This window comes from Pristiophorus japonicus, chromosome 7 (genome assembly GCF_044704955.1).
Source record: "Pristiophorus japonicus isolate sPriJap1 chromosome 7, sPriJap1.hap1, whole genome shotgun sequence".
NCBI lineage: Eukaryota > Metazoa > Chordata > Chondrichthyes > Pristiophoridae > Pristiophorus > Pristiophorus japonicus.
Window position 1 is genome coordinate 620,161 of NC_091983.1, and position 27,309 is coordinate 647,469.

Consider the following 27,309-nt stretch of genomic DNA (forward strand, 5'->3'; position numbering starts at 1 on the left):
GAATTCTTCCTTCCTTATCTCTGAGCTTGTTTGTGTTCGTATTGAACTTCTCTATTCGCTAAGAAGATTTTAAGTATTTCAATAAAATCACTTGTAAACATCCCCAGTGCCCTCACCCTTTCATTGTGGCTCAGCTGCCCTAATCTCAGTTGCCCTGCAAGTTGGTGGTGCCCACAAATATACACCACGCTCATTGAGCCTCATCACCAGTGATCTGGGAGTTTTGCTCGAGTTGCATACCATTTCCTCACGATAAACTCCCAGTTTTGCCCCCTCACTTAATCTATCACTGTCCCTTTGCCACTTTCTGCTCCCAGCGACACTATTTACTGTGCCACCTGACATAGTGTCATCAGCAAACTTGGATCTATTCTCTCTCTTCCTTCATTGAAGTCACTGATGGGTACATTGAAAAGTTGAGGCTTTAGTACAGATTCCTGGGGAACACTAGTCACATCCTGCCAATTGGAGTGCATACCCATTCTCCCTGCTTTCCTACCCAATTTCCTACACTTATTGTTTAAGATGTTTTCCACGCCATCCCTCTCCTGTGTCATTATTTATTTCCTGCTCCCACGGTTTGCTTCCTTTCTTGACTCGACATTAAATGATGGGGGGACAAAGGCAGAGGAAAGGATTTAGAGTACTTTTATTCTCAGAAATACAAAAATAGGAAGGTTTGCTAACATTTGTTTAATAATCAAAACTATATTCTGTTAACTTCTTCCGTTGCTGTGCACAGGAAGGTCATGTGCAGACACTGGCAGAGCAATGCCAGCTCAGAACCACCCTGAATCAAGTAAGATCGATAACGGGTAAAAGCCCATAGGACTGAGTGGAGCTGGGAATTTACAGGTAGTTCCTCTTTGACCACAATCTGGTCCGTCAATACTGATTCCCTCATCCTTTGATAACAGACGGACCACAGCTGTACAAATGACACACAGAGCAGCGTCCCCACTCAAAACTAACAGCACCTGAGCCAAAGGATCTTTGATGCTTCTGCCTGGCCGAGAGTCCACTGGCGATCCTCACTTTGAACAGTAACAGGGATTCCCGCACTGTTCCTTGTTCTTCCATAGCTCAAGCAGCTCTCCCGGAGAATACTGGGGGGACGAGAGAGCTCCTGGGAGACATCTCTTCTCACACAGCCAACGTGTGTCCTTGTAAGCAGGAGGGGGGAGAAAAGGGTGACATTTCAAAATAAAGTATGCTCTTTATGCTACAATAACTTGTAATATATTCAAGGGGTACACCAAGGGTAAGTCACAGGAGAGAGCAGGAGTTGAAAGGCTATGCTATGAAAAAGAAAGACACATTTGTGGCAGGGTCCAAAACTAGGAGCCATAAAGTCACTAATAAATCCAATGGGGAATTCAGGAGAAACTTCTTTACCCAGAGAGTGGTGAGAATGTGGAACTCGCTGCCACAGGGAGTGGTTTAGGCAAATAGCACAGAAGGTAGAAATTCACATCCATAACCTCATCAGTTTTGAATTGAGGGTTCTTGGTGTTGGAGAATGGGACAGTTTGCATGCCCAAGTCAGGTAAAACATACCTCGAGGCAGAGTGAAACTCTCTCTACCCTGGCCCAAAAATGCTGCTTAGTTCCATTATGCACTATCATTTCTCACAGCAACTATTGTGTGTCCCCGAGTGAGATTAGAGGCAATACTGAACAGGCTGGGGCTGTGTTCTCGAGAAAGGAGAAGTCTGAGGGTGACCTGATAGAGGTCTTTAAAATTATGGACAGGTTTGATAAGGTAGACGTAGAGAAGATATTTCCACTTGTGTGGGAGTCTAAAACTAGGGGCCATAAATATAAGATAGTCACTAATAAATCCAATCGGGGAATTCAGGGAAAACTTCTTTACTCAGAGAGTGGTGAGAATGTGGAACTCGCTGCCACAGGGAGTGGCTGAGGCGAACAGTATCGATGCGTTCAAGGGGAAGCTGGATAAACTCATGAGGGAGAAAGGAATAGAAGGCTATGTTGATAGGGTTGGAGGAGGCTGGTGTGGAGCAGCTGGGCCGAATGACCTGTTTCTGTGCCGTACATTCTGTGCAATGAACAGAAACTGCAAAGCCATAATTACCGTCTCCAACTCCTAAATCAGCAATGCAGTAAACTCCCTACACACAGCCAAACCGCACTATAGTCTCTCCGAGAAAACAACATTGGAAATGCTGAATGTAACTTGGTCACCTGATGTCGCTGAGGTCCAACAGCAGTCATCCAAATGCCCATGCTGACATCTTCACCCTGCAGTTACAATACAGGGCCGAGCGTTAGTCTCACAACCAGACATTCTACATGTAACTGGCTATACTGTGAACTACCCAACTTATAACTTATATTCATTTAGTGACAGCCTCTAAATACTTTGCAACCGTATCTACAGGACGTTAATATTAGAGATCAGTATTCCAAAAAATAACACTGCAGGACATTCCTAGAAGGACAAGGGCCGCAGGCAGGTGGGAGCACCATGGCCCCCCCCCAGGTTCCCCTCCAAGTCACACACCATCCTGAACTTGGGACATATATCAGCGTTCCTTCACCGTCGCTGGGTCAAAAATCCCGGAACTCCTTACTGAACAGCACTGTGTGTGGGGGGAGCACCTTCACCCCACGGGCTGCAGCGGTTCAAGGCGGCGGCTCACCATCATCTCAAAGACAACTGGAGGAGGGGCAATAAAATAAATGTCGGACTTGCCAGTGACAGTCCCAGCCTGAGCTGTCAAGAAAGCAAAACTCCTGAGTGGGTCTTTGCTATAAGGAGCAATGGGGGAGACCCCCCCCCATTTGGGGCGCTAACTTTTAAAAGTTTAATAAATTAGCAGCAGGAACTAAGGTTTTCAAAGGTTAAAAAAAAAAAATCGGCCTTTGCGCGCCAGGAAAGAAGTGGAGTGCGAAATCAAGTGCTCCACCTCCTGGAGCGCAAGAGTCAGCGGGCGGGTCGGTAGGTGTGCAGCCTGTTGAGTTGGAAGGCTCCTTCCTTCCCTTAAAGGGAAGGACCACTGCTGCAGGCTCTGCAAAAGAAGACTTCTCATCGACGGCAGCCGTAATCTGGCCCGATTAGCCCGATGCACTGCAGCAGGGAGCCTGGCTGATCGATTGCGAGCAGGAAGCAAGGTCAAAGATTGGAAAGAGAGATTAGAATTTTTTTTTTTTTACTTACCTCGGTCACCTCGCCTTTAAGCATCGCCCCTGAAGCGTCCGGCCGCCCAATGGACACTTCCTGCAGCTGCCGGGGGGGGGGCGGAACGCAAGTTCGGGTCAGGGATGATGCGCACGGCGATGGCATCACGATCTCCGGGCGAAGGAGATTGGGCTGCAACGCTATACCGCCGTCGCAAAACTTGTCGAATTTAGCAGGAGTCGCAGATCGCGCTGTGTCCGGGCACAAACCCATTTGCACCCCGTTATCGCCGCCTGGAGGCACTAACGGGAGGCACAAAGGAACCCAATTTCTCCCCCAATGTCCCTTTAGGACTTTTTGGTTTGCGATGACGTGTCACGGGATGTTGCCCACGTCCACATACTATACAGGAGTCCCCGAACAACAGTTTCTCCTGTACGATTAAAACATCCGGGCTTACTTCTCAGTTCAATCTCCTGCTTTTTTTTCTGTTAATTTAGCAAAATTAATTTCCTCAGTTCCTGTGGCAGTAGATGTGAAGTTACTTCCAATGCCAATCTGTGTTTTAATATGCTGGTGAATTCTGAAATTGTGTTCAATGTTGGCTGTTTCTTTTACACCCTCACAAACCCACTCCACATCTGAAGACTTCTGTGTTTTATTAATGGGAGTGATCCCCATTCTATGGTGACAAAACTGCAGATGGGAATAAGGGTGCAACGTCAGAACAACTGCATTATTAATCTATGAAGAGACGAAGGAGTTATCATGAATACATATTGCAGAAATCTTCCAGCATCAAACTGTTTTCAAACTGTTTTGTCATGGTCTGGTTGTTGATTAGTCTCACCTCCTGCTATACGGTGTTCATGCACAGTCCAAGGAGCAAAATTGGGCCTGCTCAGAATCTGGAGTTAACGGGGTAGATCGAGAGAAACTATTTCCTCTGTTGGGGGCCCAGAACGAGGGGGCATTACCTTAAAATTAGGGCCAGGCCGTTAAACAACAACAACAATCTAGCACCTTTAACGTAGTACAATGTCCCAAGGCACTTTACAGGAGGGTTAGAAAACAAAACAAATAAATGACACCGAGTCACCTAAGAAGAAATTAGGGCAGGTGACCAAAAACTTGGTCAAAGAGGTGGGTTTTAAGGAGTGTCTTAAAGGGGGATAGAGAGGCGGAAAGGTTTAGGCAGGGAGTTCCAGAGCTTGGGGCCTGGACAGCTGAAGGCACAGCCACCGATAGCTGAGCAATTATAATTAGGGATGCTCAAGAGGGCAGAATTTGAGGAGCGCAGATATCTCGGGGTGGGGGGGCGGATTGTGAGGCTGAAGAAGATTACACACATGGAGGGATTTGCAAACAAGGATGAGAATTTTGAAATCGAGGCATTGCTTAACCGGGAGCCAATGTAGGTCAGCGTGCACAGGGGGTGATGGGTGAGCGGGACTTGGTGCGAGTTAGGACACGGGCAGTCGAGTTTTGGATCACCTCTAGTTTGTGTAGGGTCGAATGTAGAAGGCCAGCCAGGAGTGCGTTGGAGTGATGTCAAGAAGCACTTCTTCACACAAAGGGTAGTGGAAATCTGGAACTCTGTCCTCCAAAGAGGGCTGGGGGGGGGGGGTCAATTGAAAATTTAAACATTGAGATTGCTAAATTTTTGTTGGGTAAGGGTGTTAATGGTTACAGAACCAAGATAGGTAGATACAGATCAGCCATGATCGAATGAATGGTGGAACAGGCTTGAGAGGCTGAATCACCTTCCTATGGTGTTTGGTGGGGCAAGTGGTAAATGTGATTGGGGGGGTGGGGGGGGTTGGGGGATAGGGAAACCTGCTCAGCCGAAGATTGGAGGAGGTGAGCAGAGATGTGGGTTCATCAATAATACAGCAGGCTTGAACCATTCAACACACACATGGAAAACCGGCTGGAACTCTCTCTGTCAGTAAACTTGCAATCTGATTTTGTGAATTGGACAGAAGTTTGGCAAAATATAGAAACATAGAAATTTACAGCGCAGAAGGAGGCCATTTGGGCCCATGGTGTCCGTGCCGGCCGACACAGAGCCGCACGGCCCTCGGTCAGCAGCCCTAAAGGTTACATATAAACCTATGAACAATGACGGAAAGGCAAAGAGCACCCAGCCCAACCAGTCCGCCCCACACAACTGCAACACCCCTTATACTGAAACATTCTACACTCCACCCCAACCGGAGCCATGTGATCTCCTGGGAGAGGCAAAAACCAGATAAAAACCCAGGCAATTTAGGGAGAGAAAAAAAAGCAGCAACAGTCTGATCTTTCGTGCTGCTGAACAGCTTCTGTACTTTCACACACTCCATTGCAAAAACACACAGTTGTGTGTAACTGTGGAAGCGTGTACATACAAAGTGAAATTGCTGTTTTGTCAGGGTGGGTTGTTGGAGCATAAGAAACAGGAATAGGAGTAGGCCACCTGGCCCCTCGAGCCTGCTCTGCCATTCAATAAGATCAAGGCTGATCTGATCATGGACTCAGCTCCACTTCCCTGCCCGCTCCCCATAACCCTCGACTCCCTTATCGCTCAAAAGTCTGTATCTCCGCCTTAAATATATTCAATGACCCAGCCTCCACAGCTCTCTGGAGCAGAGAATTCCACAGATTTACAACACACTTGAGAGAAGAAATTTCTCCTCATCTCAGTTTTAAATGGGCGGCCCTTATTCTAAGACTATGTCCCCTAGTTTTAATTTCCCCTATGAGTACAAATATTCTCTCTGCATCCACCTTGTCGAGCCCCCTCATTATTTTCTAAGTTTCAATAAGATCACCTCTCATTCTTCGGAACTCCAATGTATAAAGGCCCAAGCTGCTCAACCTATCCTCATAAATCAACCTAGTGAACCTTCTCTGAACAGCCTTCAATGCAAGTATATCCTTCCTTAAATACAGAGACCAAAACTGTACGCAGTACTCCAGGTGTGGTCTCACCAATACCCTGTACAGTTGTAGCAGGACTTCCCTGCTTTTATACTCTATCCCCCTTGCAATAAAGGCCAACATTCCATTTGCCTTCCTGATTACTTGTTGTACCTGCATACTGACTGTTTATGTTTCATGTGCAAGGATCCCCAGGTCTCTCTGTACTGCAGCACTTTGCAATTTTTCTCCATTTAAATTACAATTTGTTTTTTGATTTTTTTCTGCCAAAGTGGATAACCTCACATTTTGCCACATTTTACTCCATCTGCCAAATTTTTGCCCACTCACTTAGCCTGTCTATATCCCTTTGCAGATTCTGTGTCCTCCTCACAACTTGCTTTCCCACCCATCTTTGTATCATCAGCAAACTTGGCTACATTACACTCGGTCCCTTCATCCAAATCATTAATATAGATTGTAAATAGTTGAGGCCCCAACACTGATCCCTGCAGCACCTCACTAGTCACTGTTTGCCAACCGGAAAATGACCCATTTATCCTGACTCTCTGTTTTCTGTTAGTTACCAACCCTCTATCCATGCTAATATATTACCCCCAACCCATGAGCTTTTATCTTGTGCATCTTATCGAATGCCTTCTGGAAATCCAAATCACCACATCCACTGGTTCCTGCTTGTTACATCCTCAAAGAACTCCAGCAAATTTGTCAAACATGATTTCCCTTTCATAAAACCATGTTGACTCTGCCTGATTGAATTATGTTTTTCCAAATGTCCCGCGCTACTGCTTCCTTAATAATGGATTCCAGCATTTTCCCAACGACAGATGTTAGGCTAACTGGTTTATAGTTTCCTGCTTTTTGTCTGCCTCCTTTCTTAAATAGGGGCGTTACATTTGCGGTTTTCCAATCTGCTGGGACCAATGCATCCACTATCTCTGCAGCCACTTCTCTTAGGACCTTAGTGTGGTGTCCCTGCACCTTACTACAAAATCACACGAGGCATGTACTGCAGACACAGTCACTACGTGACCTTAACCTTTATTCCCCAAGAAGTGTCGACCCTGGGTGGGACCTCCCCTTTTATACCTGGAAACCCAGGTGAGGAGTGTCTCCCACAAGTTCACCCCCTGTGGTCAGGGTGTGCATTTCTAGGGTATAAGTACAGTGTACAGGAGTTGCATAAAGGTTACAGTTCCATGAAGATTACCGTTGCATGATGGTTACATACATGACATCTAGGATGTAAGGCATCGGGTCCAGGGGACTTGTCCGCTTTTAGTCCCATTATTTTACCGAGCACTACTTCATTAGTGATAGTGATTGTATTAAGTTCCTCCCTCCCTATAGCCCCCTGATTATCCATTACCATGAAGTCCGATACAAAATATTTGCTCAATGTCTCTGCCATTTCCCTGTTCTCCATTATTAATTCCCCAGTCTCATCCTCCAGGGGATCAACATTTACTTTAGCCACTCTTTTCCTTTTTATGTACCTGTAGAAACTCTAACTATCTGTTTTTATATTTCGTGCTAGTTTACTTTCATAATCTATCTTCCCTCTCTTAATCATTTTTTTGGTCGTTCTTTGCTGGCTTTTAAAAGTTTCCTAATCCTCTGGCCTCCCACTAGTCTTGGACACATTATATGCCCTTGTTTTCAATTTGATACCATCCCTTATTTCCTTAGTTAGCCACGGATGGTTATCCCTTCTCTTATAGTCTTTCCTTCTCATTAGATTATATCTTTGTTGCGAGTTATGAAATATCTCCTTAAATGTCTGCCACTGCTCATCAACCGTCCCATACTTTAGTCTATTTTCCCAGTCCACTTTAGCCAAATCTGCCCTCATGTAGTGTCCTTTATTTAAGCTTAGGACCCTGGTTTGAGACCCAACTTTCTCACCCTCCAACTGAATTTGAAATTCAACCATATTATGGTCACTCATTCCTAGGACAGCAAAAGAAAAGAATTGGATTTATGTAGCGCCTTTCACGACCACCAGACATCTCACTTTACAGCCAATGAAGTACTTTTGGAGTGTAGTCACTGTTGTAATGTGGGAAACGTGGCAGCCAATCTGCAAACAGCAAGCTCCCACAAACAGCAATGTGATAATGAGCAGATAATTTGTTTGTTATGTTGATTGAGGGATAAATATTGGCCCCAGGACACCGGGGATAACTCCCCTGGCTCTTCTTCGAAAGAGTGCCATGGGATCTTTTACATCCACCTGAGAGAGCAGATGGGGCCTCGGTTTAACGTCTCATCTGAAAGACGGCACCTCTGACAGTGCTCCCTCAGTACAGCACTGGGAATTTCAGCCTAGATTTTTGTGCTCAACTCCCTGGAGTGGGACTTGAACCCACAACCTTCTGACTCAGAGGCGAGAGTGCTGCCCACTGAACCACAGCTGACACAGTTGTTACTGTGCCGACACAGACCCCGTGGAATGGGGTTGGGGGGGGGGGTGGACGGAACCCCAGAGATAAGATCACAATTATGACCTTATCTAGTCCCCCTAACATTTGCCCAGACAGAAAGCTGGCACTAGAGTCAGTGCAGGCTGATCACCATCACCTGGGAAGTGCAATTACCCACATGGGTAATGAAAGCCATCTAACCAAATTTAGAAACATAGAAATTTACAGCGCAGAAGGAGGCCAGTCCGGCCCATCTTGTCCGCGTCGGCCGACAAAGAGCCGCACGGCCCTTGGTCAGTAGCCCTAAAGGTTACATATAAACCTATGAACAATGACGGAAAGGCAAAGAGCACCCAGCCCAACCAGTCCACCTCACACAACTGCGACACCCCTTATACTGAAACATTCTACACTCCACCCCAACCGGAGTCATGTGATCTCCTGGGAGAGGCAAAAACCAGATAAAAACCCAGGCCAATTGAGGGAGAAAAAATCTGGGAAAATTCCTCCGACACATCCAGGCGATCGAAACTAATATTCTGTTCCCTGCGGGACTTACCATTATATCTGCACCGTCCAACAAAAGGTCATCCAGTCTAACCCCAATTACCAGCTCTAGGTCTGTAACCCTGCAGGTTACTGCACTTTAAGTGCCCATCCAACCATCTCTTAAAAGTGATGAGGGTTTCTGCATCCACCACTCTTCCAGGCAGCGAGTTCCAGATCCCCACAACCCTCTGCGTAAAGAAGCCCCCCTCAAATCCCCTCTAAACCTTCCACCAACCACCTTAAAACTATGCCCTCTCATAATGGACCCCTCCACCAATGGAAATAGAGCCTTACTATCCACTATGTCCAGGCCCCTCAATATTTTGTACACCTCAATGAGGTCCTCTCAACCTTCTCTGTTCCAAGGAGAACAAACCCAGCCTATCCAATCTATCCTCATAACTAAGATTCTCCATTCCAGGCAGCATCCTAGTAAATCTCCTCTGCACCCTCTCTAGTGCAATCACGTCCTTCCTATAAATACGGCAACCAGAACTGCACGCAGTACTCCAGCTGTGGCCTAACCAACATATTATATAATTTAAGCATAACCTCCCTGCTCTTGTATTCTATGCCTCAGCCAATAAAGGCAAGCATTCCGTATGCCTTCTTAACCACCTTATCCACCTGGCCTGCTACTTTCAGTGACCTGTGGACAAGGACTCCAAGGTCCCTTTGTTCATCTACACTATTAAGTGACCTACCGCTTAATGTGTTTACCCTTTCCTTATTAGCCCTCCCAAAGTGCATCACCTCACACTTCTCTGAATTAAATTCCATTTGCCACTGTTCTGCCCACCTGACCAGTAGATTGATATCCTCCTGCAGTCCATAACTTTCCTCTTCATTATCAACCACACAGTTAATTTTAGTGTCGTCTGCAAACTTCTTAATCATATTCACAAATTTGGTGGATTTCTTTCAGAAAATTATATTTTGGGATACAGTAGGCAAGTAATTTGAGACATGACATGTGAAAGAGCTATCCGATTATCACACTCCCCCTGGGGACAGGGCGGAAAGGTGGAATTGAGCTAGAAGATCAGCAATGATCTGACTGAATGGCGGAGCAAGCTCGAGGGGCCATATGGCCTACTCCTGCTCTTAATTTTTATATTCTTATGTAGATGCTCAGGAGGAAGAGATGACTTTGGACCTCTGGTTCCCGAAGCTCTCCATCCCTGGGGCTTTCCTCACCTCGTGTCTGGGTCTGTTGTAGACTTATTGATAGAGATTGTTTACGAATCCCTCCAGGGCCTCGCCCCTCCCTATCTGTGTAATCTCCTTCAGCCCCACACCCCCCGAGATGTCTGCGCTATTTAAATTCTGCCTTCTTGAGCACCTCTGATTATAGCTGCTCAACCTTTGGTGGCCGAGCCTTCAGTTGTCTGGGCCCCAAGCTCTGGAACTCCCTGCCTAAACCTCTCGACCTCTTTTTCCTCCTTCAAAACGCTCCTTAAAACCTACCTCTTTGACCAAGCTTTTGGTTACCTGTTCTAATTTCTCCTTATGCAGCTCAGTATCAAATTTAGTGTTTTGTCTTATAATACTCCACATTTTACTATGTTAAAGATACTATATAAATACAAGTTGTTGTTGAGATTGATTGCTGTGATTAGTCCATTAACGTTGTATCGAGCGACTACCAGGATGGTAGAAGGGGAACTAGATGGACTTTGGTCTTTTATCTTCTGGCAATTCCTATATTAACAACTTGGAAGAAGGGACTGAGTGTAATGTAGCCAAGTTTGCTGACAATACAAAGATGGGAGGAAAAGCAATGTGCGAGGAGGACACAAAATCTGCAAAAGGACAGACAGGCTAAGTGAGTGGGCAAAAATTTGGCAGATGGCGTATAATGTTGGAAAGTGTGAGGTCATGCACTTTGTCAGAAAAAAACAATCAAAGAGCAAGTTATTATTTAAATGGAGAAAGATTGCAAAGTGCTGTAGTACAGCGGGACCTGGGGGTACTTGTGCATAAAACACAAAAGGATAGTATGCAGGTACAGCAAGTGATCAGGAAGGCCAATGGTATCTTGGCCTTTATTGCAAAGGGGATGGAGTATAAAAGCAGGGAAGTCTTACTACAGTTATATAAGGTGTTGGTGAGGCCACACCTGGAATACTGCGTGCAGTTTTGGTTTCCATATTTACGAAAAGATATACTTGCTTTGGAGAGAAGGTTCACTAGGTTGATTCCGGGGATGAGGGGGTTGACTTATGAGGAAAGGTTGAGTAGGTTGGGCCTCTACTCATTGGAATTCAGAAGAATGAAAGGTGATCTTATAGAAACGCATAAGATTATGAGGGGGCTCGATAAGGTGGATGCAGGGAGGATGTTTCCACTGATGGGGGAGACTAGAACTAGAGGGCACGATCTTAGAATAAGAGGCCGCCCATTTAAAACTGAGATGAGGAGAAATTTCTTCTCTCAGAGGGTTGTAAATCTGTGGAATTCGCTGCCTCAGAGAGCTGTGGAAGCTGGGACACTGAATAAATTTAAGACAGAAATAGACAGTTTCTTAAACGTTAAGGGAATAAGGGGTTATAGGGAGCGGGCAGGGAAGTGGAGCTGAGTCCATGATCGGATCAGCCATGATCGTATTAAATGGCGGAGCAGGCTCGAGGGGCCGTATGGCCTACTCCTGCTCCTATTTCTTCTGTTCTTATGTTCCTAAAATCTAAAAGAGGGGGGGGGGGGGGAAATAAGCAGTGCATTTTACAGCCACCATTTGCACAAGCCAGTTAAAAACCACAGGAAGCTGCTCATACCTGATAGACTTTTAGTGTCTTTGCGTTTTCTGCCAGCCACTGAATCAGATTGTGAGAGGCGGCGTAACCAGAACCACAGGCAAAATCGGGATAGACCAGACTCGGGTACTCTAGCTCCATCCACTTCCCACTGCCATCCACGGCCCAATTCTGCCTGAAACTGGGGAAATCAGTCGGGGAAATGAATGAGCGAGAGACTTTATTGAACAAACAAATAAACGACGACAGTTGCAAGGTGCTGCAGAGGCTGGAAATCGGAAACAGAAACAGAAAATGCTGTTACTCAGTAGGTCAGGCAGCATCTGCGGAGAGAGAAATTTATCATTTCAGGTCTGTGACCTTTTGTCATAAATGGGAAGGTGCTACCGATTGATTACCAGCTTTTAAGCTCAATGTAAGCTCAAGGAACAGCACCCCATCTTTCTACTTGGCCCTTAGCAGCCTGCCAGCCTCAACATACGACTTTAACAACTTTAGATCTTAATTATCCATTTTCTCTTCGACATTCTGTAAGCATTTACACCTCCTCCAGACCCCTCTTTTATTGACATGTTTGTCCCATTATCAGCTGCTTTCACCTGTACCCTCATCCTTTTTGTCTCTCTAATCTCTCCTGCCATCCACCCTATCACCGACCTTCCCTTTTGTTCTCTGTTCCACCCCACAACCTTTCCCCACCGCTACACTTGCTTAAAACCTCTTACATCGCTAACATTTTCCAGTTCTGACGAAAGGTCATCAACCTGAAACGTTAACTCTGTTTCTCTCACCACAGATGCTGCCTGACCCGCTGAGTGTTTCCAGCATTTTCTGTTTTTATTTCACAAATTAATTTAATTGATAATTAAGTTATTCCAAAGCACCATGTATTTTGTGATGAATGACTCTCATATCTCATCCTTTTAGATTTGTTTTCCATTGGTATTTTCAAAGACTCAGTAATCGCACTCCACTGAAATCAGGCGGAGAAGGTCCTCAGACATTTGGTATTAAGGTCTGTCGAGCATTCTTTAGTGATTTGAAAATAAGAAATAGGAGCAGGAGTAGGCCATACGGACTCTCGAGCCTGCTCCACCATTCAATAAGATCACGGCTGATCTTCGACCTCAACTCCACTTTCCCACCAGATTCTCACATCCTTTGATTCCCCGAGAGTCCAAAAATCTACCTCTCTCAGCCTTGAATATACTCAACGACTCAGCATCCACAGCCCTCTGGGGCAGAGAATTCCAAAGATTCACAACCCTCCGAGTGAAGAAATTCCTCCTCATCTCGGTCCTAAATGGCCGACCCCTTATCCTCAGACTATGCCCCCTAGTTCCAGACTCTCCAGCCTGGGGAAAATCCTGGCGTTCAGAAGAAAGAGAGGTGATCTCACTGAAATGTAAAAAATTCTTAAGAGGGCGGAGAGGCTGTTTCCCCTAGCTGGAGAATCTGGAACTAGGGGGCACAATGTCAGGATAAGGGGTCGGTCATTTAGGACTGAGATGAGTAGAAATGTCTTCACTCAGAGGGTGGTGAATCTTTGGAATTCTCTATCCCAGAGGGCCGTGGATGCTCAATCATTGAATATATCCAAGGCTGAGATCGACAGATTTTTGGGCAATGAGGGATCAATGGATATGGAGATCGGGCGGGAAAGTTGAGGTAGAAGATCAGCCATTGAATGGCGGAGCAGGCTCGAATGGCAGAGATGTATGGCCTACTCCTGCTCCTATTTCTTATGCTCTAGCCAATTAGTCCCACTCCCCTGCTCTTTGCCCCGTAGCCCTGCAAATTTCTCCTTTAGAATGGCTTAGGATTAACCGATTTTATAAAGCTCTGATGAAGAAGTAGACACTGACTTTCCCCACCACACGTTTGTTGCTTCCAGCCGGTCTCCTGCTCTCTCCAGCACAGCCTCCACATCCACGTAACAATCGTCATCCGTCTTTAGCAGCAGCTTGAAGCTTGTTGATTCCACAGACCTGTTCGGAAGGCAAAAGCAGGATCGGAAATCACAATGGCCCTGAAATCCCTGTTTCTTCTTCCCCCGGGCGTTCGACTAACACTAGGACAGAAGATGCGCACCTACCTTTTGGTCGAACGCCCGCCAGAGATCCCGGACTTGAGGTCTCACTCTTGCGCAACGGAGCGCGTTCACGTCGGGTCGTCCGCAGGGGTCACGTGGGCCTGGACACCCAATCACGGTAAAGTATTTTCTCATTCATAGTAATAGGAGTTTCGTAAGTCCAAAATTCCTATTACTATGAATGAGAAACACCCCCAAACATCCAAACACTACATTAAACATTAAAAAAACATCTGTAGAAATGAAAGTTGATAGAAATGTTTTTGAAAAAAAAAATTTGACGATTTAAAAAAAAAAATTGTTTTAATTATGGTTTAAAATAAAATTACCTGAGTGGGCAGGATTTTTAACAAGTATGTATTTTTAAATTTTATTTTAATATGTTTTTGATATGTTTTTAAACTCTTACACTGGTAAAAGTAGGCTATGTGCCCGCTTTCACCAGGCGCAAGAGTTTTAAGGACATTCGCTGGGCAAGAGATGGGCAAATAGCCCAATCTCTGCCGTGGGAATATCCTCGCTCCCGAGATGCTGGAGATCGGTCTAGCCAGAAGCTTGACAGATCGAAAAAGCCGGTTTTCAGCGCATGTGCATTGCGCGCCGAAAACCGGCTTTTCCGATGCCTTCCCGGGTCCGTACACACTCCAATATAATTAAAGTGCTTTTTCGGCAGGTATGTGGGTTTTGGGGAGTCCCCTAAACCTGGCACTGGGGCCTCCACACCTCAGATACTTGGTCATCCAAACAAGGAACTCGGTCACTCCAGATTACAATCCCTCCCATATTAAGAAGGAAAGAACTTGTATTTCTATAGCACCTTTCACGACGTCTCAAAGCCCTTCACGGCCAATTAAGTACTTATTTTGTGAAGTGTAGTCACTATTGTAATGTGGGAAACGCAGCAACCAATTTGTGCACAGCAAGCTCCCACACACAGCAATGTGATAATGACCAGATATTCTATTTTAGGTGTTGCTTGAGGGATAAGTTTTGGCCCAGGACACCGAGGAGAGCTCCCCTGCTCTTCTTTGAAATAGATCCATGGGATCTTTTATGTCCACCTGAGAGAGCAGACAGGGACTCAGTTTAAGGTCTTATCCAAAAGACAACACCTCTGGCAGTGCAGCGCTCCCTCAGTACTGCAGTGGGGTCTCAGCCTAGATTTTTCTGCTCAAGTCTCTAGAGCGGGACTTTGAACCCACAACCTTCTGACTCAGAGACGAGAGTGCTGCCCACTGAGCCACAGCTGACACAGAGAGTGAACAAAATGATGAACATCCTTTACCATTGATAAAAGTGCAGTAACTTATGTGGCACATTTCTGTACGTGTCGATCACGTCTACAAAAACAATATCCTGATAAGTCTGGCTTTCTTCTTGTAAGGCAACATCCTCCTCCCTGAGCTTATCTTTGTGGCTCTCAAACCGCTCGGGCCTAGTGGTGAGGCTTTCCAGGAGTGCAGCGCCATCTGAAAAAGATGAGCAGAGTGACAGGCTGTGTATGTGCTCGCAGTAATCGTTGTCTATCACGCTCCCTGTTATATTTCAGACAAGTTATAACAGGGGAGGGGGTTACTGCATCAGGAAGCTATAAAGAGTAGTTATCATACAGTAAGGCAATATAATATGCAGAGGGAATTAAAAAAAAATAATTCTCCATATGTGGGCGTCGCTGGCAAGGCCAGAACTTATTGTCCACTCCTAGTTACCCTAAGTTTGATGCAACTGAGTGTCTCGCTAGGCCACCTCAGAGGGCAGTTAAGAGTATGGGACTGGAGTCACATATAGGCCCAGTCCGGACAAGGATGGCGGGTTTCCTTCCCTAAAGGTCATTCGTGAACCGGTTGAGATTTTTCCAACAATCAGGCAGCTCCATGGCCACTTTTACTAACACCAGCTTTATATTGCCTTATTTAAAAAAAACTCATATTCTCAAACTGCCCATGGTGGGATTTGAACTCACGCTCTCTGGATTAGTCCAGTAACATAAACGCCACACTACAACAACAACTTGCATTTATATAGCACCTTTAACGTAGTAAAATGTACCAAGGTGCTTCACACGAGTGTTTTCAGACACAATTTGACACCAAGCCACATAAGGAGATATTAGGACAGGTGACCAGAAGAGGCAGGTTTTAAGGAGCATCTTAAAAAGGAGGAGAAAGAGGGGCAGAGAGGTTTAGGGAGGGAATTCCAGAATTTAGGGGCTCAGCAGCTGAAGTCACGGCAGCCAATGGTGGAGCCATTAAAATCGGGGGATGCTCAAGAGGCCAGACATCTCGGGGGACTGTGGGGTTGGAGGAGGTTACAGAAATTGGGAGAGGCGAGGCTATGGAGGGATCTGAACAAGAGGATGGGAACTATTACCCTATCCTGTAGTTTGTTTCTAAGAGGGGTCCTTACAAAATATAATTAACATTTACAAAATACCCCTGTTGATTAAAAAAAAAATCAGACTCTATGGACACCTGCCATTTTAGGTCTCTTCCCTTCCATCTGGTAAGGTCCCAGAAAATAAGAATTAGGAGCAGGAGTAGGCCATTCGGCCCCTCGAGCCTGCTCCGCCATTCAATAAGGTCATGGCTGATCTTCTACCTCAACTCCACTTTCCCGCCCGATCCCCATATCCCTTGATTCCCTTAATATCCAAAGATCTACCCATCTCTGCCTTGGATATACTCAAAGACTGAGCCTCCACAGCCCTCTGGGGTAGAGAATTCCACAGATTCAGCACCCTCTGAGTGAAGAAGTTTCTCCTCATCTCAGTCCTAAATGGCCGACCCCTTATTCTGAGACTGTGACCCCTGGTTCTAGACTCTCCAGCCCGGGGGAAACATCCTCCCTGCATCTACGCGGTCAAGCCCTGTAACAATTGTGTAGGGAAGTGTTCTCTGAGACTAACGTCTCTTTTAAATGGATGCTATCTGCTGCTTGGCAGTGGCAACAGTCTTTCTCTGCAAGAATAAACTGCAACCCCCTGTGAACTAATGCACCAGGTTAGGTACCCAATTGTTGCAAGTGTCCATTAAAAGAAGATGCTTATATAAGTTTTACTAAAGAACTGTTATGTTCCTATTTGCAAAGCTCAGGCCTTTGAGTCTTTAATATCCTTCTTGTCAGCCAGTATTCTGTATTCTGCTTTGGCAGTGTTGTTTTAAGGTTCAGGGGCTGTGCAGTGAACACTGATACCTGTTGCCAGTGTGGTCTTTCACTGACCTACCATGGATGGTGTAAGTAAAGCCTCCAGCAACCGCTGCCACATCTTGTCCGAATCCATCCTGAATCACCTCCTTCTCTGCATGGAGCTGAACCTATTTATAACAACAAGGCCAGCTAGAGATCAGGACAAACTACATTTACCACACAGGCACATACACTTCTCCAATATCAATATCCAGTCACATCTTTTAAACACACAGTTAAAGCTTATTTTACATTGAGTCCCATTCCTGCACATTTAATTGAAAGAAAGACAACAGTACTGCCCCTCCAATAGCGTGGCCCTCCCTCAGTATCACCCCTCCGACAGTGCAGCGCTCCCTCAGTACTGCCCCTCCGACAGTGCGGCCCTCCCTCAGTACTGCCCCTCCGACAGTGCAGCGCTCCCTCAGTACTGCCCCTCCGACAGTGCGGCCCTCCCTCAGTACTGCCCCTCCGACAGTGCAGCGCTCCCTCAGTACTGCCCCTCCGACAGTGCAGCACTCCCTCAGTACTGCCCCTCCGACAGTGCGGCCCTCCCTCAGTACCACCCCTCCGACAGTGCAGCGCTCCCTCAGTACTGCCCCTCCGACAGTGCAGCACTCCCTCAGTACTGCCCCTCCGACAGTGCGGCCCTCCCTCAGTACCACCCCTCCGACAGTGCAGCGCTCCCTCAGTACTGACCCTCCGACAGGGCGGCGCTCCCTCAGTACTGCCCCTCCGACAGTGCTGCATTACCTCAGTACTGCCCCTCCGACAGTGCGGCGTTCCCTCAGTACTGCCCCTCCGACAGTGCTGCATTACTTCAGTACTGCCCCTCCGACAGTACGGTGCTCCCTCAGTACTGCCTCTCCAACAGTGCAGCGATCCCTCAGTACTGCCCCTCCGACAGTGCGGCGCTCCCTCAGTACTGCCCCTCCGACAGTGCAGCGCTCCCTCAGTACTGCCCCTCCGACAGTGCGGTGCTCCCTCAGTACTGCCCCTCCGACAGTGCGGCGCTCCCTCAGTACTGCCCCTCCGACAGTGCAGCGTTCTGTCATACTGCCCCTCCGACAGTGCGGCGCTCCCTCAGTACTGCCTCTCCAACAGTGCAGCGATCCCTCAGTACTGCCCCTCCGACAGTGCGGCGCTCCCTCAGTACTGCCCCTCCGACAGTGCAGCGCTCCCTCAGTACTGCCCCTCCGACAGTGCAGCGTTCTGTCATACTGCCCCTCCGACAGTGCAGCGCTCCCTCAGTACTGCCCCTCCGACAGTGCAGCGTTCTGTCAGTACTGCCCCTCCGACAGTGCAGCGCTCCCTCAGTACTGCCCCTCCGACAGTGCGGTGTTCTGTCAGTACTGCCCCTCCGACAGTGCAGCGCTCCCTCAGTACTGCCCCTCCGACAGTGCGGCTCTCCCTCAGTACTGCCCCTCCGACAGTGCGGCTCTCCCTCAGTACTGCCCCTCCGACAGTGCAGCGCTCCCTCAGTACTGCCCCTCCGACAGTACAGCGCTCCCTCAGTACTGCCCCTCCGACAGTGCAGCGTTCTGTCAGTACTGCCCCTCCGACAGTGCAGCGCTCCCTCAGTACTGCCCCTCCGACAGTGCGGTGTTCTGTCAGTACTGCCCCTCCGACAGTGCAGCGCTCCCTCAGTACTGCCCCTCCGACAGTGCGGCTCTCCCTCAGTACTGCCCCTCCGACAGTGCAGCGCTCCCTCAGTACTGCCCCTCCGACAGTGCGGTGTTCTGTCAGTACTGCCCCTCCGACAGTGCAGCGCTCCCTCAGTACTGCCCCTCCGACAGTGCGGCTCTCCCTCAGTACTGCCCCTCCGACAGTGCAGCGCTCCCTCAGTACTGCCCCTCCGACAGTGCAGCGTTCTGTCAGTACTGCCCCTCCGACAGTGCAGCGCTCCCTCAGTACTGCCCCTCCGACAGTGCAGCGCTCCCTCAGTACTGCACTGGTGTGTCAGTGTGAATTATGGACTCAAGTCTCTGGAGTGGGACTTGAATCCACGACACTGACTCAGAGACGAGAATGAGCCGCAGCCGACACTGTTGTTTTGAAGAGCACGGCACCAACACACAGTAATCTTTCTCAGTGTCTGTCCCCAGGAGAGGATGCAGGACTTGCGACTAGTCAACGTACTATAACACGAGGATCGACTTACTGCAGAAAACCGGAGGACACCTCCTCCACTGTCAAGCTGGACATCAGTGAGGTTCGTGGTGATGAGATACTCCGAATCTTGGCTCTCCCAAGCAATGGTGCCTTCAAAGCCCTATCAGAGAGAGGATGGTATTTAACACTCTGACCCAAAGCGTTATACCCTGCCTGGACTGGTCCTGCAGGCTCCCAGCTCAGACACAACTGCCACGGATGAAGGCTACAGTTATTTCCTGAGCCATTAAGGAATGGGGTAATTTCTTCACCAGATTGGCATACTTGCCGTTGCCATGGTTTACTACAAGTGAATGGTTGTCAACATTTGAAACCGTTCTGCTCAGAAAAGGAAATAAAAGAGCTTGCATTTATATGATGACTTTCAAGACCTCAAGACATGCCAAAGCGCTTTATAACCAATAAAGTAGTTTTGAAATGTAGTCACTGTTGTGAATCAGAAGGTTGTAGGTTCAAGTCCCACTCCAGGGACTTGAGCAGATAAATCTAGGCTGACATTCCCAGTGCAGTGCTGAGGGAGTGCTGCATTGTCAGAGGTGCCGTCTTTCGGATGTAACGTTAAACCGAGGCCCCGTCTGCTCTCTCCGGTGGATGTAAAAGATCCCATGGCACTATTTCAAAGAAGAGCAGGGAGTTATCCCCGGTATCCTGGTCAATATTTATCCTTCAATCAACATAACAAAAAAACAGATTATCTGGTCATTATCACATTGCTGTTTGTGGGAGCTTGCTGTGCGCAAACTGGCATTTCCCACATTACAACAGAGACTACACTCCAAAAGTACTTCATTGGCTGTAAAGCACTTTGAGACTGATGGACCAGACTGGGGGGGGGTAAGCCAGAGAGGAAAGGTGTGGGGAAACAATGGGACAGCCAAGGTCACCCTCACCCACTTCTTAATGGCCAGTTCCATGGCGCGCCTGTACACGCCTGGGAAGAGGTCTCGCGATCCCCCATCAGCCAGGGAGCGGAGCGTTTCATCGCAAGAGATGAGCTGAGTGGGGGGGGGGGGGGGGGGGGTTTGGGGAAAGAGGAGACAAATCAGCAAAGGCCTGCAGCATGCGATATGGGTGGGAGTTTCTAAAACTTGCTCAGTGTGGACAGTCACAAACAGCAAAGACATAATTACCCGTAAACCTCTGCTCGTACCTTAGGTAAAAGAAACTTCTCCACCGGTTTATACCACAGTCGGTTCACTTGTACTCCAGAGCTGAGCGGACTGAAGCGGGCACTGACAATCACCTCCTGGTAAAACATTCACACGGTAATACAGCAACAACCTCAACCAGGATTTAGAAATAAAGCCCTGGGGAAGGGGGTAAATTCGGTCGGGCCTTATTTGGGGCGGTGTCCCAGGCGGGGCGGTAAATTTTGCACCGGCAAATGGTTTGAGTCTGCCGCCCCAAAATTCATCAGCTGGGCCCCGAGTTTGGAGCTGGGTGCTAAGGGAGGCGTTACACACCTCTCTCAGGGCGCTCGGCCGGCTGAGCAAGGGAAATTCCTGAGCTCGGAGCAGTCTAACAAAGACCCGGCCGGGGAAAATAAACCCGGAAAAATAAACCCCCCCAAAAACATTCCCAATAAGTAACTCACCACAACGTAAATCGCATAAAACAACATTCTTTTCAAAACAATCTCACTTGCCTCAGGTCGGCCTGAATGGCCTGCTACAGCTGGGGACGCCCGCTTCCACAGGCGTTCCCAGCAGGGGGCGCCAAGGGTTATGCGCGATCCAAGCATCGAGCCGGTATCGCAACCGGGGGGGCGTTGTACACTGGCTTCCGGGCGGTAATGCCCCGTGCGCCTTGTCAATACCGGCGCCGAATGCCCCGGTGGGGCGCTACTGCTTTGCGCCGCCATTGTCACTTCTCCGGGGCGCAAAGAGGGGTGGCAGGAGACTGAATTTCCAGCCCCAGGAGTTCCAACAGACTGTTACACAGCGCTGCCTCGTACAGCACACTTCCTCCAACCCTCACGGTGCCATTTCCTGAGTAACTGCGGCGTGCCAGACAACCGGGCGGTTACCTGAAGGACGGCAGCGGTTGAAGGTCCACCATCAGCACCTTCTCCGGGGGCAACCAGAGATGGGCAATAAATGCCGGCCTTGCCAGACACGCCCACGTCCCCAGAATGAATGAAAACAAACCAATAATCTTTTGAGAACTGCTGTTGTGGTTTTACCGCAATTTCAAAATGAGCACCGTGGTTACATTCAGAACATTGATACGTTGCCATTGGAATTATGAAGGAGACATCAGGGCAGGTGACACAAAAGCTCGGTCGAAGAGGTCGGTTTTAAGGAGCGTCTTAAAGGAGGAAAGAGAGGTAGAGAAGCGGAGAGGTTCAGGCAGGGAGCTCCAGAGTTTAGGCAGCTGAAAGCAAAGCTGGCAATGGTGGAGCGATGAAAATCGAGGGATGCACAAGAGGCCAAATTCGGAGGAATGTAGAGTTTTCAGAGGGTTGTCGGGCGAGAGAATTGAAGAAACAGGGAGGGGCGAGTCCATGGGAAGATTTTGAACAGAGGATGAGAATTTCACATTTGAGCCAATGTATGTGAGCGAGCACAGGGGTGAGGGGCAATGTTCCCTGTCGGCTGCACGGTTCCGCGCGGCCCGTCTCTTTCAGTGCGCGGTATTTACAATGGAGAAGCCGGTGAGCGGCCTGCGCGAGACCTTTCCCGTAACAGCGCTGCTACTCGGCCGCGCGGCTGAGAAGGAACATTGACGATGGATGAACGGGACTTGGTGGATAACAGGACATGGGCAGCAGAGTTTTAGATGAGCTCAAATTTACAGAGAAAGAAATACTTGCATTTATATAGCGCCTTTCACGATCACCAGCCATCTCAAAGCGCTTTACAGCCAATGATGTACTTTTGGAGTGTAGTCACTGTTGTAATGTGGGAAACGCGGCAGGCAATTTGCGCACAGCAAGCTCCCACAAACAGCAGTGTGACAATGACCAGATAATCTGCTTTTGTTATGTTGATTGAGGGGATAAATATTGGCCAGGACACCAGGGAGAACTCCCCTGCTCCTCTTTGAAATAGTGCCATGGGATCTTTTACGTCCACCTGAGAGAGCAGACGGGGCCTCGGTTTAACGTCTCATCCGAAAGACGGCACCTCCGACAGTGCAGCACTCCCTCAGCACTGCACTGGGAGTGTCAGCCTAGATTTATGTGCTCAAGTCCCTGAAGTGGGACTTGAACCCACAACCTTCTGTCACAGAGGTGATTGTGCTACCCACTGGCCGACAGAGAGGGGGGGGGGGGGGGGGGGGGTGCAAGATTGGAGGCCGGCCAGGAGTGCGTTGAAATAGTCAAATTTGGAGGTAACAAAGGCACAGATGAGGGCTTCAGCAGTAGATAAGCTGAGGCAGGAGCGGAAACGGACGATGCTACCGAGGTCGAAATAGACGGTGTTGGCAATGGAGAGGATATGTGGTCGCAGGTTAAGCTCCTGGTGGTGGGATTTACCTCCAGTGTGGTTTGGTAGAGTCGCACGGTCAGGTTCTGATGAAAGCCTGCTCCTCTCTGATCGTGGAACACCCCGAGTCTTGTAATAACGACGGGATGGAGAACTCGGAAGTCAATCTTTGAAATCTTGCTACCAAGCAATGTCGAGGCAGGACTTCCAAACAGACTGACGGCTTCAATTTCCTGTCCGATAACTGCGGAACAAAAGAAAGAAAGACTTGCATTTATATCACGCCTTTCACAACCTCAGGACACCTCAGAGCGCTTTGCAGCCAATAAAATACTTTCTTTGAAGTGTAGTCATGTAGAAAACACTGTGGCCAATTTGTGCACAGCAAGATCCAATGAGCAGCATTGAAATCAATGACCAGACAATCTGTTGGTTGAGAAATAAATATTGGCCAGGACACCGGGGAGAACTCCCCTGCTCTTCTTGAAAATATTGCCGTGGGATCTTTTACATTCACCCGAGAGGGCAGACGGGGCCTCGGTTTAACGTCTCATCTGACAGACGGCACCTCCGACAGTGCAGCACTCCCTCAGTAATAAGTGTCAGCCTGGGTTATGTGCTCAAGTCCCTGGAGTGGGACTTGAACCCTGAACCTTCTGACTCAGAGGCGACATGCTGCCCACTGAGCCACGGCTGGCAGAAGATGTTGATGTGGATACACTCGTCCAGAAATCAGACTCAAATTAACGTCCCGAACGCACACTTCGTTCTTTGCAGTGCAATACTGACCACATGGAGAACATGATGCCCTACATTAAACTATTAGCTACATTATAAATCACCTTTAGCTACAGCTTATTGTTTCTTATAGATTCTGTGGGCCCGGACTTGGTGGCCTTACTGCCGCTGGCTATCGCCGAGTTTTTTGGGTGGTCTCCGCTCGATGACAGATTCCTCTCGGCCTCCCACCGGCGGGATGGGGAGAGGGGGAGGACCGCTGGGAACCGCCTGCTAACGCGCAAGGCGTGTAAGTGTCCTCCGGCCCGCCGAGCTGCCATTTTGTTGCGGGCGGCGGGAGTCAGCGGCAGCAGGGGGAAGGACCGCTGTGTGAAGGGCAGGTCTAACCCCGACACTAAGTAAGAAGACCTGCAAAAAAAAGGTTAGTGAACTTCTTTTAATTTTGATTTTCTTTCAGCGATTTATGTGGACGGGGTCCCCTGAAGGTTTTCCAGTCGGGTTTTTATTTTTAGCTGCTTCACCCCGCACCCCCGCCCCCCCCCCCGCTCCTTGGGCCTGACTCAATCCTCGGCGGCACTTTACCGAGGATCGCATTTGCCGGAGATTGGGAGTTCCCGCCCGCTGCCGCCCACATTCACAGCGCAAGTCATTGTTTTGCCGCCGGGCGGTACTGGCATATCTTTTGGAGGAATCTTCCTGGCAAAGTACCGCCTGGTCTTTCGGCGCTCCTTTGGGCGGGCCTTAGCTTTCACCAAGTTCGGGCCCTTAGAATCATATAGCACAGAAAGAGGCTATTCGGCCCACTGTGCCCGCTCTCAAATAGCTATCCAATCAGTCCCACGCCTCCTGCTCTTTCCCATAGCCCTGCAATGTTTCCTTTGTAAGCATATATCATTCTCTTTTGAAAGTTACTACTGAATCTGATCCACCACTCTTTCAGGCAGTGAATTCCAGATAACAACAACTTGCTGCGGAAAATAATATATCCTCCTCATCTCGCCTCTGGTTCTTTGGCCAATTATCTTAAATCTGTGTCCCCTGGCTACCGAGCCTCCTGCCACTGGGGACAGTTTCTCTTTATTTACTCTATCGGAAGCCCTCATAATTCTGAACCTCTAGTAAATCTCCCGTTAACTTTCTCTGCTCCAAGGAGAACAATCCCAGCTCCTCCAGACTGAAGTTCCTCATCGCTGGTCTAGAAACACACATTAATTTCTGGCATGCATTACAAATGGTCTGCTAGGCCCGGTGTGTTTTGTGACGGACAGACTGGCGGCAGTGAACAGAGGAACGGCGGTCAGGGAGCACGGTGTGCTCGGAAACCAGCCGGCTCCAGGTTCTGTCCCACTAAGGGCCGAGCAGGGCACCGAGGCTGCGCCCAGTCTGATTCAGCCTGAGAGAGCGGTCCGGAGAAAGGGGCAGGCCAGGGGAAGGGGGTAGTCCCGGGGGGAGGGGATAGGCCCGGGGGGAGGGAGTAGGCCTGGGGGGAGGGGGTAGGCCCGGGGGGAGGGGGTAGGCCCGGGGGGGGAGGGGGTAGGCCCGGGGGGGGAGGGGGTAGGCCCGGGGCGAGGGGGTAGGCCCGGGGATAGGGGATAGGCCCGGGGGGAGGGGATAGGCCCGGGGGGAGGGGATAGGCCCGGGGGGAGGGGATAGGCCCGGGGGGAGGGGATAGGCCCAGGGGAGGGAGCAGTCCCAGGGACGGGGGAGGGGGACAGACCCAGGGGAAGGGGACAGACCCAGGGGAGGAGGACACAAAATTCCCGGCGGTTTCAGCCTTCCCAGTGTCCAACTGGACCATGTTTGGCCATGCTCAGCCACAAGCTGACCACAGGCCGTCTGACCCCCCTCAGTGACCACCGAAGAGGACGATTGTGAGAGAATCCTACACGCCCCGTACCGGAACGACTCATCATTGAGTTCAGCAATTTCAAATCATAAGCACTGCCCCTATTTTCCGGACAACAGCTGCTGGTATTGATTCTGCTGTTACTCAGTAGGTCAGGCAGCATCTGCGGAGAGAGAAATTTATCATTTCAGGTCTGTGACCTTTTGTCATAAATGGGAAGGTGCTACCGATTACCAGCTTTTAAGCTCAATGTAAGCTCAAGGAACAGCACCCCATCTTTCTACTTGGCCCTTAGCAGCCTGCCAGCCTCAACATACGACTTTAACAACTTTAGATCTTAATTATCCATTTTCTCTTCGACATTCTGTAATAATTTACACCTCCTCCAGACCCCTCTTTTATTGCCATGTTTGTCCCATTATCAGCTGCTTTTGCCTCGTACCCTCATCCTTTTTGTCTCTCTAATCTCTCCTGCCATCCACCCTATCACCGACCTTCCCTTTTGTTCTCCGTTCCACCCCTACACTTGCTTAAAACCTGTCTAACTTTTTCCAGTTCTGACGAAAAGCCTGAAAGGTTAACTCTGTTTCTCTCCCCACAGACACTGCCTGACCTGCTGAGTGTTTCCAGCGTTTTCTGTTTTTATTTCAGACTGGCAGCATGCTTGTGTACTGGAAGCCTCTCCCTTGTCAAATACATGAATACAGCAGGTCGATAATCTGCAGCAAGCCTGACCTGGGTCTGTAAAGTTGAGCAGCCGACAGGAATAGGGATCTTCTCTGTCCTCATCGGGGATGTCGCACCCATAGGTACCAATTATAAACTTTGCAATGACACTGCCGTAGACAAAAAAAGCATGCATGAAGGAGGGAGAAGAAAAGATTTGCATTTATATAGCGCCTTTCACAACCACAGGACCTCGCAAAGCGCTTTACAGCCAATGAAGTTCTCTTGGGGTGTAGTCACTGTTGTAATGTGGGAAAAGTGGCAGCCAATTTGCGCACAGCAAGCTCCCACAAACCTCAATGTGATAATGACCAGTTAATCTGTTTTAGTGATGTTGGTTGAGGGATAAATATTGCCCCAGGACACCGGGGAGAACTCTCCTGCTCTTCTTCCAATAGCGTCGTGTGATCTTTTACGTCCACCGCAGACGGCGGGCCTCATCTGAAAGTCGGTACCTCTGACACTGCAGCACTCCCTCAGTGGGAGTGTGAGCCTGGATTCTGTGCTCAAGTCTCTGGAGTGGGGCTTGAACCCACGACCTCCTGGCTCAGAGGCGAGTGAGCCACGGCTGACACTTAAATTACATACCGATGCGCTTAACACCCTTGTCAAAATATCCGCACACTCCAGATTTACACAGCTAGCTGCACAGCACAGTCATGCCACCAGTTTCAAAAGTTCAACATCCTTTTTAGCTCACAACTGAATCATCTCACAACGAATCATCAATAGGTCGCCTTTAACATCACAAATGTCCTAAGGCACTGCACAGACAGACGCAAGGAAAGTGGGCATTGAGCCAGGAAGTGAGTGATATGGCGGGTTAGCTGAAGCTCAGGGGGGAGGGAAAGATGGGTTTTTAAGAAGTGAGTGTCAGACAGAGAGCAAAACCAAGGCAGCTGAAAGTTGTGATGAAGGGAGGGGGTTGGGGTGGGGAGCGGGTGCACAGAAACTCTAGTGAAACAGAGTATTCCAAAGGGGATGTAGGGTTGGAAGAAATTGTAGAGGTAAGATGGGGAAATTGATAGAACCAGTGAAAGTAAAACCCTCACCAACGCAGACACCGGGGGCATAACAGAACATTTTATAACATACTCTCTGTAAATATATGCGATTGGAAGGGCTGACTAAATACTGAATAATTCCAAGGTCACATTATGCAAATTAAAGCAACACACGTGAACAATTTTGTCGAAAGCACTGCGACGAATTGAAGTGGTCTTCCATCTCCACAACCTGGGTTCGAATCCGGCCAGAACAATGGAATAGAAGTCTTCTCCTTCTACTGGCTGTAATGAGTGTAAGAACTTCTAATGCAGATCCCAGTATACA

General features: G+C 48.6%; 1 protein-coding gene across 1 annotated transcript in view; it reads right to left on the reverse strand.

Annotated features, from left to right (window-relative positions):
- Positions 1 to 632: 632 nt before the first annotated feature.
- b3galnt2 (beta-1,3-N-acetylgalactosaminyltransferase 2) overlaps positions 633 to 27,309 on the reverse strand; it is a 49,581-nt gene continuing 22,904 nt past the window's right edge. The window contains exons 3-12 of the mRNA XM_070884665.1: positions 25,987 to 26,087; positions 22,718 to 22,911; positions 20,390 to 20,485; positions 19,229 to 19,339; positions 17,105 to 17,195; positions 15,167 to 15,350; positions 13,655 to 13,777; positions 11,811 to 11,970; positions 2,206 to 2,262; positions 633 to 1,163 (exon numbers count right to left, since the gene is read on the reverse strand). Of these exons, the coding sequence (XP_070740766.1) occupies positions 1,032 to 1,163; positions 2,206 to 2,262; positions 11,811 to 11,970; positions 13,655 to 13,777; positions 15,167 to 15,350; positions 17,105 to 17,195; positions 19,229 to 19,339; positions 20,390 to 20,485; positions 22,718 to 22,911; positions 25,987 to 26,087 (1,249 nt within the window). The 3' untranslated portion in view covers positions 633 to 1,031. The remainder of the gene's footprint in view (positions 1,164 to 2,205; positions 2,263 to 11,810; positions 11,971 to 13,654; positions 13,778 to 15,166; positions 15,351 to 17,104; positions 17,196 to 19,228; positions 19,340 to 20,389; positions 20,486 to 22,717; positions 22,912 to 25,986; positions 26,088 to 27,309) is intronic.